Here is a 21,018-nt window from a genome sequence, read left to right on the forward strand (position 1 = left end):
ACCATGCTGGACTTGCTCATAAGGTCACTGGTTTAAGTTGCTTGAATTGTATTCGGTTTAAATTGTGCGTCGCTTTAGGATAAGTGACTGTTAATGCAGTAAATGTAATGTAAAAACAAACAAACAGATACTAAATGTACCAGCATGAATGAATCTGAGTGAATTTGAAGTCTGAGCATATCAGAGCATTAGGATGCATCCTCGTGTTTTCCAACATGGCTTTGCTTGCGTATGAATCATGTTTTGAATACTGTGCAAAGCTGGCTTTTCAATGTCAAGAATTTGATCTTACAAGCTATGAGAATCAGTCCTTTACTTAGAATGTCTGGATCTAACATCATTGTGTTTTTCCACCTTATTTTACATCTGATTTTGATAGAAATAAGACATAAGCAGCAAGGCTGTATAATGCATTTCATATTGTACTGAAACCAATTTGTTTTCTCTCTATTTATTGACTTATTTTGCTCTTTTCTAGGGAGGTATAGTATCTATAGGAACTGAAGAAAGTGCCACTAGCTGGTCTATTGGAAGTCTTTTCATCTGTGTCGACAACATTTCCATCATCAGCAGCAGCACCTGGAGTCTCATTACATGCCCTGCATACATAAGGACGATGGATCTTATTGCAATATTTCCACAATCTAAAACCCCATCACTGAATGTGCACTGACCACAACTTGTTTAACAGAGACATTCTATGTATTAAAATAATGTCTACTTAAATCATTTGCAAAGCAAAAAGGAAAGCTTTTTTTGCATTAACTACTCATTACTGAAGGGCTAAACATTATATTTTGTGATCTGAACTACCAAAATCAAGCTACCCATCAAAGTCCATAATATTAGTGCATTGTTTCTTTCTTTCTTAATATGCAACAAATTGTTGCAGTTGCTTATTTACTTGTAGCGTTTGCAAGATTCGTACCTCAGATGACATTTACATTCCGTTCTTAACCTCAAAATTGCAACAGGTGATGTAAAAAATGTTCTGAGCATGAGTGTACCTTTTTTGTTTACCTTCAAGGGCACTTTAAAACCCATTTGCAAAGCCTACGAATAAAGGACAAATTATTATATCTAATTATTAAAAATAATAAAAAATAATTTAAACATAAACACACTAAAAAAAATGAAATCTCTTATTCAGAAAAGCATTCAGAACTTTTATTCAGTAGTTTATAGAAGCCCCTTTGGCAGCAATTCCAGCTGCAAGTTTTCTTGGATACGTCTTAACAAGATTTTCACGTCTGGGTTTAGGCAGTTTATTCCGCTGTTCATGGCAGATCCTTCTAAGCTCTGTCAGAATGAATGATGAGCAGCTGTAAAGTGCCATAGTTTGGTCTCAACAGATGTCTGAAGTGCTTTATTTCTAAGCTTTGGCTGGGCCTCAAAGCCACTCTTGTGTTGTTTTGGTTCTCAAAAGGTGACTATTGCCCTCAGAGTTTCTCCAAGGAAGTTCCTGTAGTTACTAAATTACAAAATAAGTAATCTCCAAGCGAGCTTTCATATAACGTTTACACAGTGACTTTGGTCCTGCCACTCTTTCCTAAAGACCTAATATTTGGACAGCTTCAGGTATGGTTTTCCATCCAACATGTTTTCCCATTTTTTTGGACTTTTGGAGCTCTTTTAGAGGGTTCTTTCTTACCTTGCAGACCAAGTCCCTTCCTGCCAGGATGGCCAATTCTAGGAAGGTTAAAGGTTGTACCAAGCATCTTCTAGTTCAGGATTATTGAGATCACTGTGGTTGTAAGAACACTCTATGCTTTAGATATTGTTTTATTACCTTTTTACAATTTGATCAACTGTTCCTCTGACTTTATGACTTGGTTTTTTTGTTCTTACAATGGAGTGTAAATTGAGCCCTTATTATAAACCTGGGTGTGTGCCTTGGTCGACTCCATTCACAATGTAAACTCATCTCAAGGATTATTAAAGCAAACGGGATGCATATGACCACACTTGTGAATTTCATAGTTTCACTGTTTAATATCAAATCCACAGTTTAGTAAAGTCAAAGGGCCTGTATACTTTCTGAATCCACTACACTACTACTTTTATATATGTAAAATTGAATATTCTTACACTTTCCATTCACCAAGTACGTACAAAAAGAGTTCATGCCGATACAATAACTAAATAATAATAATAATAATAAAATATATGTTTGGGTAATACAAATGCTAATACAAAGTAATTAAGAGGCACTTTGATATGAAGCCACAGTAATTAATGCACATGGTTTGCTCCTTATTCAATGTACTGTAAATGTATTATTTATTGGGGCTTTTTGGTTTTATAAAATATACAAATGTATTGTTGAAAGGCCTTGATTCTGGTGTCATTTTGTAAAATATGAAATTGTAGCATTTTTTATTTACATTTTAGGCAGTGTACTTGTAAAAGTCATATGATTAAGGGCTGATTTTAAGCTACTTTATCATGGGTTTTGATCCTTTTTAGTTTACAGCTGGTATGCAGTCTACTGCAATTGCTTTCAAATAAAATGATACAGCTGCTAAAGCCACACTGGGATCATTGTTTTTTTTACATCAAGTATAAAATGTTTTATTAAATTACTTAACAAACTGTGTACTGTTTAATGATAACACAAACATTACATGCAATAAAGAATGATCTTTTATAGTAGAATATTAAAAAACAAATGTATATATAAGAAATTACTTTTATTATATGTATGTTTATTTTAGATCTCTGTATATCATGCCAAGATGTTTGCAGCCATTGTTAATCCAAGATTAAACAATTCAAACATAATTCTTTGCCCACAAAGAATTTGAGTTTGGTAAAAACTGTTCTATGCTCCATGAAAGCAAGGTACAATACCTATGTGACAAGACAGGTCACACCGTGTGAAATACATACTTATTAGTGATTTTGGATTGGCAGTAAGCTGTAAAACTAAAAAAAACTAAAACATATTTGTCCATCCCCATTTTGGGCTTTTTTGTGCTCCTTGTCATTACAGAGCATTTGGATGACATCATCAACTATACAATTATACAATAACTGTGGGCAACATGTGCAGGCGGTCTTTAAATCCTTAAAACTGCCTGATCTCACACCTTAGGTATGCAACTTGACAGGTTTAGTTATGATATGTGAGTTGGCTTTCATTTGAGGAATAGATGGATGCATTTCTATAAGACTAGCTGCCCTCTCTGGACCTGCTTGACAAATGGTGAGCAGGGAGTCACTTACAGAACAGGTAGTTCCCAAGCTTGTGTTGGGGAGTTGGGGGTGTTTAAGATGTGGTTTGGGGTCGGATACAGTAGGAGGGAGAGATTAGAGAATGAATGAAAGGTTTGTAAAGGCGTACCACCTGTTAGCTATTACCTGTGCATGTATGCAATCACTTTTTTTTCCTCTCCTGCATGGATCTGTCTCGTCTTGTTATGTACTCATAACTTTAAAATTTTATGAAGAAAATAAACAAGAACGCTGTTTTTGATAGAACTTGATTAGATAAGCTGTTGCACACTTGATGAGTATAGACAATCCACAAAAATGTATTATGTAATCAAATTATGTGACATGTCATCATGGACTTGCATGCTTTGCCCAGCTGTGGTTAACCAGTTTGGCTGTGGTGATAAAAGAAGATGAAAAATAACTTAAAGTTTGGTGTGTTTTTATCCACGAGGGGGCTCTGTTTTATATAAAAGTTGCTGTAAGAAAAAATAAGTCTGAGATCAAATAAACATTCCTTTCTCTGCCTCTGCTTACTGGTGCTGACCTATTTTCCCTCCAAAAAAACAAGCAGGAAACTGATGTGACTTCACATTTGTGCATATTCAGAGACCCAATTCCAGAGAAGTTCTTAAAAACTCAGACTCAAAAACTATTGAACAGAGAGACATGTTTACCACTGTTCCATTGCCTTTCCTGTAAATTACACTTATCAGTTGTTTAGGAACTGATGATACTGATTGTTGATACAAGACTTTAGCTGCTCGACATTCTAAGGTGTGGGGTCACCTTTGTCTGATTCTCCTTCTCATGGTGCTTCATACATTTTCAGTAGAGTTGGACTGCAGGCAGCCCAGTCAAGCACAAGCACTCTACAAAGCATGTTACTGTGTTACTTAAATATATCAGTCTGGAAAGAGTACCATATATTAGGCTCTCTTGGATCGCAGTATGTGGTCTTAATAAATAAATAAATAAAACTTTTAATTAAAATAAAACTTATTTTAGACAAGAGAGTGCTGTTTAAGCAAAAAGTTTGCCACCAACTGAAAAACAGTAGGAGTAACAAAAACAAAGCTTCTCAATGCATAGTTTCAAAGAATTCTAGCAGCTGATGATACTAATTGTTGCAGTTTTGGCCCATTCTTGCTTGATACAAGACTTTAACTACCCAGCAGTCTCTGGTCACCTATGTCAGATTCTCCTCCTCATGCTGCTTCCTACATTTTCAATAGATTTGGACTGCAGGCAGCCCAGTCAAGCACAAGCACTCTACAAAGCATGTTATTCTGTTACTGAAATATATCAGCCTGGAAAGAGTACCATATATTAGGCTCTCTTGGATCACATTATGTGGTCTTGATAAATAAATAAAACTTTTAATTAAAAACAACATGCTGTTTATGCAAAAAGTTTGCCACTAACTAAGTGTAAAGAAAAAAGCCAAAAACAATATTTAAAGACTGTGAACTTGGAAATCCACATGCTTTTGTGGACTAATATAGCTAACTTATATGTTTACTACTCTCTAAGACTAGCCGTTTTAAGTTTTGATAATATAACTGCACGGTTTTGAAAATATTCTGTCCTCCACCTCCCTCATATGGGGGATCTTCAAAAAGTTTCGGCACTTTTATATTCTGGTTGGAAACGGTAAGGGTGAGAAGAGTAGTAATTGATCATGTTTGAGAGGCTGAGAGAGAGAGAGAAAGCTTATAGCCTGGATGTAGCGCCATCTGATTTCCATCTTTTTGGACGCTCAAAGAAGATTTAAGGGGAAGAAGATTTTCATGTGATGATGATGTGAAAGCAGCGCTGCATCACTGGCTACACGCTCAACCAAAAACATCTTTTGCTGATGGCATTAACGCTGGGAAAAATGCTTTGGAAGGGCGACAATATGGAAAAGTGATGTCATTTGTTTTTAAAATTCTTAATAAATAGAGTTTAAAGTGTAGAAACTTTTTAAAGAACCCCCATACATACTACATGTGCCTATCTGACTCTTTTTGGGATACCAAAATATGGTCACCCTACATTTAAGCAGTTGTTTGAGGGCATTATTTCTACTTTTAGTTTAATTTTATAGCCAGCACTAGCTCACTCGTTAAGAACGCTAGCACAGACGAAGCAGCCAGTGCCGGACTGAGCATGCGCAGAGTAGTTGCAGAGCGCTCCGAGAGCGTGAGTTCTAATGTTTTCAAGCAGGTACGAGTTGGAGCTGCGCTGTTGTTGCAGCCGATTCTGATTCTGCTGCTTTTTTGTCGCTGGCGTGGACTGATAAACAGTGTCGGGACTACAACTGAACTGAGATTAACTGAATTGTCGTGAAAATCACTTCTGATTAGGTTAAAAGTAAAGAGAATAGTGAGGATGAAGTTTCCAGTTGTGCACACAGCTGTGCAGCTGCTGTTCTGGCTTCAGAGTGAGTAACTTATGCTTTAGTTATATGTTTTTATATGTAAACGTTGTTTAGATATCCATCCACTTGGGTAGAATCCAAGAAGTTTAATACATCAGTTTTAATGTATAAAAAAAAACAATATAATTATCATGGGTAACTGACTTTCCCTATGGGATCAATAAAGTGATCTATCTATCTATCTATCTATCTATCTATCTATCTATCTATCTATCTATCTATCTATCTATCTATCTATCTATCTAACATTGTTTGACATCCCAGTCTCACTCATATAAATATACATACATAAAACCCACTGGTGATTGATTTAGTTATGACTTTAGGGGCTAAGCTTATGTTTAGGCTGTAGTTCATGTGCAAACAATAGTCTGTGCAAGAAAAAAATAACAGTTTATATCTGGGACCTCCTGTCCACTCACTCACTGTCCATGAGAACTTACAGTATGTTCTGTCTGTGTGTGCGTGGGTTGGTGGATTGGACTCTGTAAATCACCCAGGATGTCAGTAAGTTAATCTGTGAGTGTATTTTGTCCTGTTTCTTACTGCAAATGTCTTAACCAGCTGGTGCTTACACAAAGACAGAGAAAAATGGACCTCCAAGGACCAGTCATCAACACCATCCAGCTAGCAAGACCAAAATTGAGGCATATAAACTTAAACGATGCATGGTGTCTTGAAGGGCTAACAAGTGCATTATTCCTGTCAAAATCACAACCTCTATAGTAAGCCTTTTAAGAATCTATTACACCCATTTTTATATATCCAATTCCCCTGTGCACTCTGGTGACCCCTGGCGTTTGTACAACCCTCCTGTCACTCCTGTTACACTATTATACGCCTTTTCAGACATCTTCCTTACACCAGCCAGAATGTATTTAGAAAGCCTGAACACACAACACACTATGCTCTCTGTATTCGTCTATGCAGTTTGTACAGGTGCCTTTAGTAAACACTCAGAGTTACTGTTTTACCAGCGTCCAGGCCAGTGGCACCACTGACTCTTGGGTTTTTTCGGTGTTCGGGTAGCACACCCAAGCACCCCAACAATATGCAAATCACCTAAAAAAAATGAGTCAACCTGGCAATTCTATTTTTAACTTCAAAGTATATAATGTATGTTATTTATGCAGATTTATTTGTTTAAACATTTTTTGGGGGGAGAGATGGGTTGACATCAAGCCAATTTAAAATTACTTATGTGTTTACATGCCTTTAAAAGGAAAACAAAGCTTTATTCTTATCTTATACTTTATTCCAATTATAGTCTTAATATATTTTCCAAGTGACAATCTTTGTGTACTTTTGTGTGATATGGCTCTAAAGCTTTTTTCCATATTAATCCACAAAAGTGAGATTAAAGGCAGTGCCTGTTTTTATAGGCGTTCCATGGATAAGAGAAACCAGATGTATGCCGTTTTGTGCCAGAACCAAAGAACAGCCATTATCTCGTCTTGGACGCCTATTAGTGGATTTTTAAAGGAGTTTGTTTGTTTGAATAAAGTGAAGTGGAAGTGAAAAGTAGAACAGATCATGAATAATGCCTGTGATCACAGACGTTTCGTCTAAGAAAACTTTGGGCCTTTGGGACATCATATTTGTAGTACAGTGGAATTGTCAGCTGTGTGATGTTATTTAGGAATACTGATCTGTTGCTGGTGTGACAGTTGGTTTTAACTCCAAAAGACATTTTAACTGTCCAAACAATGATAAACTTGGTAGCAACGATATTAGTAGTACAGTAGACCCTTGAGTTACGAACGGATTACCATACGAACATTTCGGGTTACGAACGATCTTTTTCAACTTAACGTACGAACAAATTTCCAATTACAAACAGAAATTCGCAAAACACTTGACGTCACGATACGTCACTATATTTTGTAAAAATCAATATTAAAATGTCCCCAAAGAAAGTGCAGAGGAAGTGCAGTGGGGAAAAAATGAAAAAATCACTGTATGTTGTTGTATAATTACTCCTGCCAGTAGCTGTCACTGTGTATCAGACAGCGGGGACAGTGAGTGAAAGAGAAGAAGGAAATTACTGAGTAAAGTATTCTTTCTTTCATGCAATTACGCCTACAAAATACAACACTATTGAAATAAAGAATGAAATAATAGAGAAATATGAGAGTTATTGTTGTTTCTGGTAGATACATTTTATATAACGAACATTTTGACTTAAGAACAGCCCTTTGGAACCAATTAAATTTGTAAGTCAAGGGTCCACTGTAGTTGATGAAGCATGGCTTCTTAAAGAATAAATTTTTTTTGATTAGTGAAAGAGTTTAGATTGACATTTATGCATAGATGTTGAGAATTGTGTGTACTACCAATGAACTACCAGAAAAACGCTTCAGGTACTAAAAAGTGTATGCCAGTCTGGAAAACAATGCCATCCACACACTTTAGGACAAGCTTTTACATGAACAGACAGACAAATGTACTCACACACATTCGAAGAAAAAACAACAGTAAACATGTACAACTAATATACGACTTAAAGTCAAAACATTTGTTAACATTTTCTCTACCCAATGGTCACTATGGTAACTTAAATTTGTTGATTGTCAAATAGGTAAGGTTTGCCAAAATTCAACTAAAAAGAAAAAATGACATAGCATATTGCTAATTAAAACTACATAAAAAAGTAAGCTGTGGTTACTGTAAATTCTTTTAAAAACATTGACAGCTTTTTCATCTAAGTTACTAGCCTTTAGATTGACGCCGAATTGTTATTCAGCTTCATAGTTTTTGTGTGAATCACATGAACTTGGATTATATTTTGTGCTGCGTTAGCACAAACACTTCTGCTAACTCAGCCTCAGAAACATGTGGCTTTAATTATAAACAGTGGAAAACAGCTAGCTAACACTGACTCATCGTTTTTAAAGCAGTTAGGATAGTTTTATCACTCAGTTGTAATTTGCTAAAATTGTTAAAAGAAAATGAATCATGAACATCTCATACACCTATGTTTATAACTAATTTGTGACATTAATTTAATGAGAAACATCTTTCTTTGATTATTTTGATGCTGGTCACTTTACCACAATTTTCTACATCATGCCAATTTTGATTTTGGATCAAAAGAGTTGGGACGGGGCAATTAGAGTGAGAAGTTTATAGAATATTTAAATTACATTGTCTTGAAACATTTTACAATAAACAGGTGAACTGATGACAGGTGAGGGTAACATGTTTGTATATGAAAGGAGGCAGCAAAGATGGGCCATGGCTCACCACTTTGTAAAAGGACATTTCTCAAGGCAAGACTGCAAATAATTTAAGTCTTTTACCATCTACTGTGCTTTATATTGTTAAAAGATTAATGGAATCTGCAGAAATCTCAGTCCATGCAGAGCAAGGCAGAAAACTACTATTGAATGTGTGTGACCTCCAAGGCCTCAAGTAAGTATTGCATAGGAGACTGTCATGCAACATAGTCACATTGGCTTAGGACTGCTTTAAAAAACTACTCGATGTACTTTGACAGTCTGTCACTGCATCACAAATGCAACCTGAAACTCTATTACTAAACTATATACGTTTATATATACGTTCTATAACTCAAACATATACGTTAATTCTATGCAGAATCCTCACAGATCTCACTAAGTTCTTACTCATTTCAGATGGACCAAAAGACAGTTGAATGTTGGGATGAGTTCAAATTTTGTCGTGTTTTTGAATAAAAACATGCCAAAAATAAAAAATATAATCCAGACTGTTATCACCGAAAGTTACAACTTGGCTTCTTAGACACAGGGTACATGTGCTTGGCTGGCCTGCCTGCAGTCCAGAACCATCTCCTAAAAAAATCTATCTAGTTAACCTTTAGTACCCCAAACATAATTCTGTCACTTCTAATCTAATATAACAAACACATTTAAACCTGCTGAGTCTGACTTCTCTCGTTCTGTTAAAGCAAATTATCACTTACTCTTGAAGCCAAGTTATGGACATCACATCCTCGTGTGACTTCTGCACCTTGGTTAAAATGTGTGTGTGTTGGTGTGTGTGTTTAATGGATGTGAATACGTGGACACGATACTGCCAAGAGTGCTAAGCAAATTCATGGCTAAGATCTTCCTGCTTCTAATTCTGTTATTCACGTGTTCTTCGTGCTTTTAGCATAATCTTAGCAACAACAATAATCATAGTAATACTAGGGACTCAGGTGGCACCGTGGTCTGTTACGCTAGCCCACCATCTCTGAGATCCGGGTTTGTTCCCACTCTTTTTCTAATCACAAACCCTGATCTCTGAGTCAAGTAAGGATTAGTCTTCAGTTTCTTAGGTGTTCATCTGGGATCTTTGTGACTTCCATTATGAGTCACATAAGGAAAATTGAGGGGAATTTTGGTAGACTGGCTACATCTGGAAATATTCACCACTGTTTCAAATTGTCCGCAACTGAATAATGGCTGTGGTTTACTGAAGACTTAAAAACCATTTTGTTTTTCAGCATGGTTAAATAGCCTTACAGCCTCTTTTTCTTAAATTGACACTTCGTTAACCAGTTTGATTTAAGCTGGGCTTTTAAGCTAGTTAATCAGTAGCAACTACTGCAGACTGGGATGCTAGTAGCATTTGGTCCTTAGCCTCAGGCCTGTAAGGAAGGAGTATATGAGGGGGCCCTATTTACTTTCATGTATGTGGCAAGCTGGCTGGATTGCTTGTTTACGACTGATTTCAAAGCACCCATAAAATCCCCCACAACATGCTCATCTTGGATGGTTAATTGCAATTGTATAGAATTGGTAAAAGTTGGTATTACAGTGCAAACATCATTTGTTTGTTTAATTGTTGTCAAATAAGCTTCCACTCAATTGAACCCATGCAACCAATGCAATTAGTTAGCTAGCTATAAGAAGTTAGCTCGCAGACAGGCAAAAAGGCTGTCAAAAAGCTGCTAATCCACATGCTAGATGCTAGTGTTGCTAGTGTTTTTCCACAGTAGTATGCGGTTGGGCCAAAAGTCAGCATAATGTAATTTGACAGGTTTGGCTGTTATTAAATAATAACTGAGAATATGCTGATGCAAAGACTCAGATTCTAAAATCCACAAATATGGGACGCCACTCTTGGTCTCCCATAATAGTTGACCATTTAGACAGGAATACATACTAGGTTATAGTAATAGTTTTAAAAAATCCTTTTAGTTCTATTTAACCTGTTTTTACTGTTTATTTTTGTTACAGTTGCTGTACTGTCTCTCGTCACTAGTGGTGAGTCCCTTAGACTTTAACAGTTTCTGTCTTTTGTGGTATTTGCTGACATATCTAGTGGACATGTAGTAAAGACATTTACTCAAGACTGCAAATAATTTTGGTCTTTCACCATTAAAATCATTAATCTTTTCACTCCTAATCATTAATGTGAAAACATTAAAATAATCCAGAGAGAGATTACAAAATTACTTGCAACAGTTAGTATCATCAGTTGCCAAACAACAAAGTAATGAATAGAAAGGTTTTTATATGTATTACAGGCTTTTGTGTATTACAACTTTTCCAGAAATAGGGTTTGTATTGCACATTCAACATGGCTGATTAAATGCAGGAGCTGTAATAGCATTTATTTTGTTTTATTTTTGCTAGTATGTATTATGAGTGATGGGTTTCACTCAACCAAAATGCTGTAAATGGCTCCTACAAAGCCAAGCCGACTAGACTAGGTTTAAACCTGAAAACTACAGAATTGATAATGACCATAAGTAGCCTGGTAGATCCTTGGTAGACGAATTGACCTCTTGTTATTAGGGCTGTCACGCTAACCGCAATTTTGAAATATCGCGGTATAGACCAGCCAACCGCAGGGCATGCCAAGCAACCGCATTCACGTTTTTTTCTTTCTTCCTTCTCTTTTTTTTTATTGGTGCAGGGTCCATCTTGTTTTATACTCTTACATTCGGGCGTAATAAATGTTAAATAAATTCATAATGAAAATGAGCTAAGAGCGACATTTTCCCAACAACTGTTTCCATCCGTTGCTGCTGAGCGTCAGGCTTTGTGTTTTAAAATGTAAATAATCGCAACATTAATTATAGGCAAGTTTATTAATGATCAAATTAAATTCACACTCAATAAAATACTTGTAATTTAGACTATATTCAAACAGCCTCGGCGTACTAAAACACTTAATGACGGTTAATATGGCATTGCAGCCTGCAAATATTCTCTTGCTGGCTTGCTGGAATGATTTAAATGTATTTTTTCGTTGAATATAAATGTATTGAAATGAATAATAACTTAAAATGTAGTATATATTGTTATGTTAATTATACCTACTAAATAGATGGTTAATAGTGGCGCGATAACCAGGCTAGACTTTCTCTGCTCTCTAAAGTCGCATGTAAGTACAGTACACGTGTGTATTAGTGTAACGAGCACCATCAGAGAGAGTTTTAGTACCGAGGGGAACATCGCTACCCCACTCAGATCCTCTCAAACCACATCAGATGAACATGTTGGTTCTTCTAGCGCGCATGATAACGCAGGTTTAAACTCTTACAGACTTTATTCTTTATTCAATTTTTTTTTTTTACCATATTTTGATTAGATGTGCATTTAAAATATTTAGCCTAAACACTTTTTTTTCGTTTCACAGTGTATATCTAGCCTAGGATAGAAGCTTAATTTAAACCTTTTTTAATAGAGAAAAGACGCGCATCCCTGCTGTGTTCTGTATTTAACATTAAACACGCATTTCATTGGTCTTAAAGCTGTCTCATCTTCGTCATTATAAAGCAATAATATACCGAATCATAGCCTAACAATAAAGCTTGTTTATATAGCTCTAAAATCCAGATCAATTAAGTAATTTTCAAAAACAAAAAAATTGCGATATCACCGCATACCGCGATATTGAGACAGTCTGAATATCGCAAGGGGAAATTCTGTCACCGCGACAGCCCTACTTGTTATCTGGATATGATGGTATTTCTTCACAAATCTAATCACGTAATGCGAGTTGGCATCTCTTACCAGTATACATTCTAAATATCTTTCTCACAGTGCTAGGTCAGAGCGATGGAAGTAGTGTGGTGGTGGCCATGTACAACATCAGTGCCCCTCAGAACTCTCAAACAGCACTGCAGTGTTACAGTCAGCGCATGGTGTGGACCCAGGACCGACTGAAGGACCGGCAACGCGTGGTGCACTGGGATTTGCTCCGGAGCACTCCGAATTATGCCATGGAACGCCTCCTTGACATGTTCTCTGCAGGAGATCAGCGCATTTACAATGACAACAACAAGGAACGCATCAGTATGCCCAAGACTGCTTTTAAAGATGGGAATTTCTCACTGGTTATCAAGAGTAAGTGTCAACCTTTTATAATCTCAACACATTATGGCTAAAAGTATGTGGACACCTACATGACCCTCTGCTCTTCTTGGAAAGGCTTTGCATAAGATTTTGGTGTGTGTCTTCGTTCAAGTGCTTTTCAAAAGTGTTTGATGGGGTGAGATCAGTGTTCTGTATTTATACACCTTTATTAATGGGTGTTGATAAACCTATTATACAGAAGAGGTGTCCAGATACATTTGGCAATATAGTGATTTTTTTTTCCTTGACCCTATTATTGACTGTGTCATTGTGGTCTTTATTACAGATGTGGCAATGAGTGACAAAGGCATCTACTCATGCACCCTCCACCATCATTACTGCCATCTGTTTGAGTCCATCAAAGTGCAGCTCAATATCACCAAATCAGGTTGCTCATATGTAGTGGTTGCTTTTACAGATATGTACGATTAGTTGTCCAGAATATGTCCTTCAATTATTCTAACTTAAAATATATTTACACAGCCCGCAAGGAGCAGCGATTCTGGGACGGTCACAAAGCAGTCTACGTGGTGCTGGTGGGCAGCACAGTGGTTCTGCCTTGCGTGAACCGCCGGCCCATATGGACGGAGGACAACAGTGAGGAAGAACAGCAGCAGGTCGTTCACTGGGACCGGCAGGCACCCGGAGTCCGTCACGACCGGGCTGACCGCCTCATTGACCTATATGCATCGGGAGAACGTCGCCACTACGGACCGCTTTTCATCCAGCGAAAGATGAACATCTCAGCCGAAGCGTTCACCTCCGGGAACTTCTCGCTCATCATCTCAGACCTGCAGCCCAATGATCAGGGACTGTACTCCTGCCATCTGCACCACCACTACTGTGGCTTGCACGAGAGACGCATTTTCCAGCTCACTGTCGGCCCACCTGTCCTGCAAGCGCCCACCGATGACCCTCACATGCTGCCAAATGCTAACCCAAGTAAGAGAAACTTAAATTTGACAATTTAACACTTGAGTGTGTTTATGTGTCCTAGAAATTATGACGCCCAGGTTTTGGCAGTAATCCTTTACTTTAATGGCCATGTAGACAGCATACTTCAGGTGTATTAATCTAATGAAGGTCGTTTTCAGGTACCAGGTACCAGGTAATCCTTGAAAATAAGTATTTACTGTATCCTAAAATAGTATTGTAGCACCTGACATAGCCTACAGTGCCAAATTCTCCACCCAGTCTCTCATATAAAGTAATTTGCAAGTGATGGTGTGACAAAATTAACTGCTTCCAGGTTTATTATTATGTTATTATAATACTAACTAGTCTATTTTAATGAATGCCAGTTTTTATTTTGACATCCCTTAAAAGGGCAGTGGTGGTTCGGGGGTTAAGGTACTGGACTAGTAATTAGAAGGTTAAGGATTCGAGCTCCACCACCTTCAAAATGCCATTCTTGGGCCATTGAGCAAGACCCTTAACCCTCAGCAGCTTAAATAGTATTAGGCTACAACCGTAAGTTGCTATTAGTGTCTGCTAAATGCCATAAATGTAAATAGTACTTAAGTAAGCAAGGCTGCCTTATTTTGCAGATGTGTTTAGCCTTAATTCCTTGTATCATTCCCCTCCCTTGCTCCTGTCTCTCACATACCAGAAGGAAGGAGTTGGCAAACAAGAAATAGAAGCAGTGAAACAACGGTAAAGAATAAGGGTTTACCAATAAAATGGCAGAAGTAGATGTAGGTCATTGACTATTTTTTAAGTGTACTATGAAGTGTGATTAGATGAAGTATAAATCAGAGCTTAGAGGTAAATAAATGTCTTTTGTAGAGGTGATTACTATTACCTTTGTTATATATTGTTAAACATATGGCACATTTTCTTATGTTTAGATATTTTTCCTCACCGCTCAGGTGGAGCAGCGGTAAAAAGACACGCTACAACCAGAGCTGGATTCCAGATACCTCGTATCGAATTCAGCTCTGCCTTACCGAGTGGCTGTATGAGCAACGATTGGCCGGTTGCTCAGTTGGGGGGCGGGACAAAGAACCGGATGTGGGTCTCTCTCTGTCAGAATGCGATTACGACCTCTGCCGGCTGATTAGAGGCGCCTGCACAGAGATGAGGAAGAGTGCCCCCTAGGGTGTGTCTCTCCGCATGCAATGCTAGGTGGCGCCACATTCATCGATGTGTGGGTGGCAAAAATGCATCCGGCTGCTGCCCATGTTTCGGAGGGGATATGGGTTAGCTTCGATCTCCTCGGTCAGGGCAGGATTCGGCATAGACAGAGAGGAAGCATGATGCAAAATTGAATAATTGGATGCGCTAAAGGGGGAGAAAAACAGGGGAAAAATAAAAAGAGATTTTTCCTCAGCCAGCAAGTTCCAAAATTGTCCAGCAGAGGCCCTTGACTTCATATGAATGTCAGATTTTTGCGTTTACAATTTTATATGTAACATGAGATCTGAATATTCTACGTAAGCTCTACCCATGTATGAACGAAACAGCCGTCTCTCTGCAGTGTTCTTGCCCAAATCGAACCGTTTTTGGTTTCTTAGTGCTTGGTTGTGCACTCATCTTCACAAACAGTGTAGGTTACAAAGGAAGAAATGCAAAAATGGTGCAAACTGGCTACTAATTAATGAAAACTTTCTAAATTAGCAGATATGGTAAGAAAACGCAAATTAAAGAACCAGTGGCCACATTTCATGTCAATCATGTTGACCTGTTTGAATGAGGCGCGATCTACCAGCATGCAATATGCAATCGACGTATTGGGCACCTTTGGTATAAACTATAGAAGTATAGAAGCTCATGATTTGGGGGAGTTATGTGTGTGTTAGTATAGGCTGTATGTTTCACCAGTGATAAAAGTAGTGCTTTCTGTTGGCTACTGTTTTTGAGTGTTTCAGCTTTATATGTTTTATGGGTGTGTGGGAGCGGGTTTGTGCATTAAAGCTAGTTTTACAGTGCAATTTTCTTCAACATAGTCAGCAAAAGCATAGCCAACCAATTATCTCTCACCAAACAGCTGTAAGTCGTATTTCCTTCTCTCTCTCTCTCTCTCTTAAAAACAAATGTGCATGACTGTAAAGGTCTGTCCAGGCTGTGTGTGTACATGTGTACAAACTTCCGCTCTCCTTTTTCCCAGTGTGATTAATTCCTCTGTGTTGGTGAGAGTCGAGGATTCAGAATGAATGCTCTAAAATAAAAAACACAAGAGGAAAAAAACAGATTTCCAGTACACTGATGTATTTTGGACTCTTTTAAGAAGTGCAGCTCAGTCTCCATGGCTTTGCTGTTGCTACCCCACCCCCAGTGTTTGCTCTCAGTTTTAGCAGAAGGATTAGTTAAGAGTGCATAAAGAGAGAATAGAACATAGCTCATTAAAAAGAATAAAGCCACTAATATTTTCCAATTTTTTGTCATTTGATTTTATTCCCTAGTTCCTCTGTACGCCACTCTGATCCTGATCAATATATGCATAGGGTTGTGTTTGAGGTTCTTCAGACTGAGCAGAAAGAATAAAATATGGCTCCTTAGTTTTGGTAAAAAGATGAAAAGAAAGAGATGGATGAAATATACAGAAAAGTGGGATTGTGGGAAAGAAATTTTCTCTGGTTCAGACATGACTGAGTTGAGTATACTGGACCTGGTCCACACAAACCTCAGTGGAATCTGGTTGAATAACATCACTTCCCGTTGGGTGGAGGGAGGGAGAGCAAAACACCAACAACTGCTGAACACATTACTGAGAAGAAATACGTATTACTTTGGTCAGCGTCTGTTAACTGAACAGAGTAAAAGTACTGTGACCTATTTTTGTATTTACTGTGTGATGAACTTTGTCATTTAGGAAATAGTTGTTTGCCTTGGATGTTCTTTTAATTTTAAACATGCCGTGTCTCTGGGATTATTTATTTTATCTTTGTTGTGCCTTGAAACCTCCAGGCCATGAGGTTATCTTATTTAAAAAAGTAGAAAGTTCCTTATTTTCTCTGTTTATTTTCTCTCATTACCTATAATCATATTTTATATGTAGCTCTATATGCAGCTTATTTTTGCATTAGGGCACTTGGCCTATATATTGGCTTATAGTACTTGAAATGTGAAGCATGTGCCTTCTCGAATCTGGTGATGAGACTAGGGATTGTGATGTTTCATATTCTCAGCAGGTTTTGCATTGTGGTTAGACTTAAGTGGCAGTTACAAGTAGATAATTACAGTGGTGCAACAACAGCTGGATTTAAAAGAAAAGGTAATAGCAGTCCACCAGGAGCTCTCTCTCCCTGGTGCTAATTTTTTACCATGAGCAATGTGTGGGGTACTGTAACTGAGAGCTTTGATCAGTCAAAGTTTACTTATATTTAGAGGTCCAGTCATTCGTTGTAATTGTTTCTTCTTTTTCTCAGCTAAAATGAATCATTGTTACCAAACTAATGTATATAGAGTTGAACCGTAGTGGTAATACAGTGCTTGCTTTGTTTGTTTGTCTTGAAAACATTTCGCAGTACATTTATTCCTACGAAACATGCAAGCATCAGCCAATTAAGGAGCTAAGAATCTTACTCAAGGGCCCAACATTTGCAACTTAGAGGTTGGGTTTGAACCATCAACCTTCTAATTACTAGTCCAGTAGCTTAAGCACTAAGCTACCACTGCTCTACTAGACACACTTAGATTTAATCCCTGCCAGCCCTGGTAAATATAAACATACATTAAACAGAATTATTTCAACAGTAGGTTCTCATATATCACCAAGCAGCACCAAGCAGTCTGGGACTCCAGTGATCAACAGTGAGAGCAATCATTTTGAGATAAAGAAAGCTTAAAACAGTAGTGAATCTACCCCACAGTGGATGACCTACCAAAATCACAGATCTAACCTTTTTGGATTAATGTTCTGTATGAAAGACTTGAATCCTGCTACATCTGCCATAAAGCTAACACTGCTTTCTACAGTTAGAACATTATACCCAAAGTCAAACATGGCGATGGTGGTGGTAGTGTGATAATGTGGGATTACTTTGCTGCCTTAGAGATTGGGTGACCTGCCATAATCAACACACCCACAAAAAATAGTTCAGCATCTACAGTACATTGTAAGCATTTAGTTACAGATGTTGCTGTGAAAGTTGACACAACCAGTTATTAGATTTAGCTCAGCTGTAGCCTAGTGGTTAATGTACTGGACTAGTAATCAGAAGGTTGCCGGTTCAAGCTTTGAGCATGGCCCTTGACCCTCAATTGCTTAGATTGTATACTGTCACAACTCTTAAGTCGCCTTGGATAAAAAGTGCTAAATGCCGAAAATGTAAATTACATGGGTGATATGGCATGTGATTTAGCCATGCAAACAAAATTACAATGAATACATATTAGTTTTATTTATTGTTTTTAATGTTCTTTTAGGTATCAACTGCAGAATAATTTAGTAATTTGGCCACAGCTACCAATTAGCTAGATCTACATCTATTAGCATGTTTAAGTAAATTAGTACTGTTTATTTTCTTATCGTAGCAATCAGGGTAAATGAACGTAGTATTTATTTAGTCAGAACGATTTAGAAGAAGATATGAGTGTATTTGGTATCTTTCTTTATCTTCCATGCCCTTTCTAAAATGAAGGAAAACAAGCGCTTGGCTCTGCTACACATCAGCCATCTGGTTTTCCTCACATGAACTCAGGAACTGTTTCTACTCGATTTTGAGTAGTTCCGTTTGTTTTTATGAAGTCGGTTCAAGTGCCACATCGGTGCCCAGAAGATTGGCAGGTGAAAAACAAAGGAAAATTGGGAGTTCGTCCCAGACATAGTTCAGTATGAGTGAATAATTTCTTCCAGACTTGTATTTTTCCCCTCAGCGTTCACGCATAAGGAAATTAAAGTAATCTAGACTAAACACAAAGGGTAAAGATAAAACGAGGCTCATTGTTTAAATAGTTCTTTAAGTAGTTATTTAGACATTAAAATGGTTGTTGAATTCTTCTCAAATCCTTAAATGTTTTGTTTCATCCATGATTTTCTCTGACTAAGCCCCAGAAAGCTCAGTGGTCAGATGGTGCTCTCTTGTGGATAACAAAAGTAACTACAGTAGCATTTTTCAAAACCAAGTGTAGACGATACAATTTAATATTTTAGATCAGATTCTTTCTCTAACCTTTATAAAGCATAATTAAGGTCAGTGTTAAGGCAGCTCAGGTGGCGCAGGAGTAAAAACACACGCTAGCACAACAGAGCTGGGATCTTGAATACCTCGTATCGAATCTCAGCTCTGGGCTGACAGCCACATGAACAGCGATTGGCCTGTTGTTCATATAGGGGTGGGGTATTACGCCGGATAGGGACTCCTCGTGACTGATGCAGCTACGACCTCTGCTGGCTGACTGATGGTGCCTGCACACAGGTGGGGAAAAAGTGCGTTGATCACGGTGTCTCTCCGTATACAAGGCTGATTCGCATATATGCGCTCGCGTAGTGTGGGTGAAAGGATGCATACGGCTGCTGCCCACGTGTCGGAGGGGGCATGGGTTAGCGTCGTTCTCCTCAAATCAGAGCGGGGGTCGGCATTAGTGGAGAGGAAGCATGACGCAATCGGGCAATTGGATGTGTTAAAAAGTCAGGAAAATAGGGGGAGAAATGCATAAACAAAAAAATAACAGGTCAGTGTTTAATTTAATTTTAAATTTGTGGATTTATGTATGTGCCAGCATAACTTGTTCCGTTTTTTTATCAGTAACAAAGGGGGTGGATGTACGGACTCATGTCATCAATGTGATCCTGCCAGAGCACCGAAGTATCTTACTGCAGGAGATGGGTTACATCCTGGCTACACTTCTTCTTTTGGCGCTCATTATTCTAGCCATCGTACTTCTCACCCGCAGATGGAAGGCACGAGGTAAGGAGCTCTCTTTTGTATACTAAGAGGGTAGCACTGCCACCTCACAGCAAGAAGGTCCTGGGTTCGTTCCCTAGGCTGGGCGGTCCGGGTCCTTTCTGTGTAGAGTTTGCATGTTCTCCCCGTGTCCGTGTGCTCCGGTTTCCTCCCACAGTCCAAAGACATGCAGATGAGATAAATTGGAGATACTAACTTGTCCATGACTGTGTTCGATATAACCTTGTGAACTGATGAACCTTGTGTAATAAGTAACTACTGTTCCTGTCATGAATGTAACCAAAGTGTAAAAACATGATGTTAAAATCACAAACTGTATAGCAGGTTTTTATCTTATGACTAAGTTAAATGTTGTTTTTGTTGTTTACGTTGAAATATAGGTATGACAAGTGATCCATCTACAGCTACAAAACCACCACTCCCTGTTGTGAAGTACACGTGAGTACTCAATGTTTGATACACCCCAGTATTGGGAAAAATAGTCAATAAAATACCCATTCAACAACACTAATTTAGAGTTATGTGTGTTTTTTAAGCAGGGGTAATAATGACTATAAGATAGACGTCCCTCAGGTGACGACATGCACCCAGGAAGAGACTAAACTTGGTAAGCTCACTAAACGGTCTCTACATTTAGACAAAGCAAATTATTTACCTGCTCTGAGCAACAAGTATCTTTTTTATTCTTAAACAAAAGAGTTCAAGAACAACCTTCTGAAAGAGGCAGAGATGTCCAAGCTTTGCTCTCCTAAGGTTGTTTGCCTGGACAAAGGTAAAAATAAATATTCCTTAAATATGTTGTCGTGTTGTACATTCAGTACTTCATATGATCATAAACGACTTTTTTATGTGCAGAGATGAAGAAATCCTGGCAGTAAGGGAGCAGCCTTGTCACCGGCTGGTCCAGTGGCATTTAATAACACAAGGAATGAGTGAAATGCATCGAAGCTTATTATAAAAGGGTTTAGGTTTGTGTGCACTTGTGTCTTTGTTTTCAGTTTGCATGTGCTGCCATGTGGCACTAAACTAAGTTCTTTATTGTGAAGGATCCTCTCAGACTTTTAAAAGCATATTACGGTGAACCTTTAGCGCAGTGGTCCCCAACCTTTTTTGCACCACGGACCGGTTTCATATAAGATATAATTTCACAGACCGGCGGGGGCAGGAGAATTTAAAGTAGAATAATAATAGAATGGAAAATCAG

At 38.0% G+C, this 21,018-nt stretch overlaps 1 protein-coding gene across 3 annotated transcripts; it reads left to right on the forward strand.

Annotated features, from left to right (window-relative positions):
- The first annotated feature begins 4,810 nt into the window (after positions 1-4,810).
- On the forward strand, positions 4,811-20,793 carry mxra8a (matrix-remodelling associated 8a). 3 transcript variants are annotated; one of them, XM_062986198.1, is made up of 11 exons: positions 4,811-4,866; positions 5,562-5,638; positions 10,840-10,866; positions 12,655-12,957; positions 13,253-13,354; positions 13,450-13,908; positions 19,656-19,817; positions 20,195-20,252; positions 20,351-20,421; positions 20,512-20,586; positions 20,670-20,793. In XM_062986198.1, exons 1-11 carry the CDS (start codon positions 4,817-4,819, stop codon positions 20,690-20,692), a joined length of 1,407 nt encoding a protein of 468 aa, XP_062842268.1. In that variant the 5' UTR covers positions 4,811-4,816; the 3' UTR covers positions 20,693-20,793. The 3 variants fall into 3 exon arrangements, with proteins under 3 accessions (XP_062842268.1, XP_062842269.1, XP_062842270.1); XM_062986199.1 differs by having other exon boundaries at positions 20,354-20,421; XM_062986200.1 differs by lacking the exon at positions 10,840-10,866.
- Positions 20,794-21,018: the final 225 nt, after the last annotated feature.

This window comes from Trichomycterus rosablanca, chromosome 24 (assembly GCF_030014385.1).
Source record: "Trichomycterus rosablanca isolate fTriRos1 chromosome 24, fTriRos1.hap1, whole genome shotgun sequence".
NCBI lineage: Eukaryota > Metazoa > Chordata > Actinopteri > Siluriformes > Trichomycteridae > Trichomycterus > Trichomycterus rosablanca.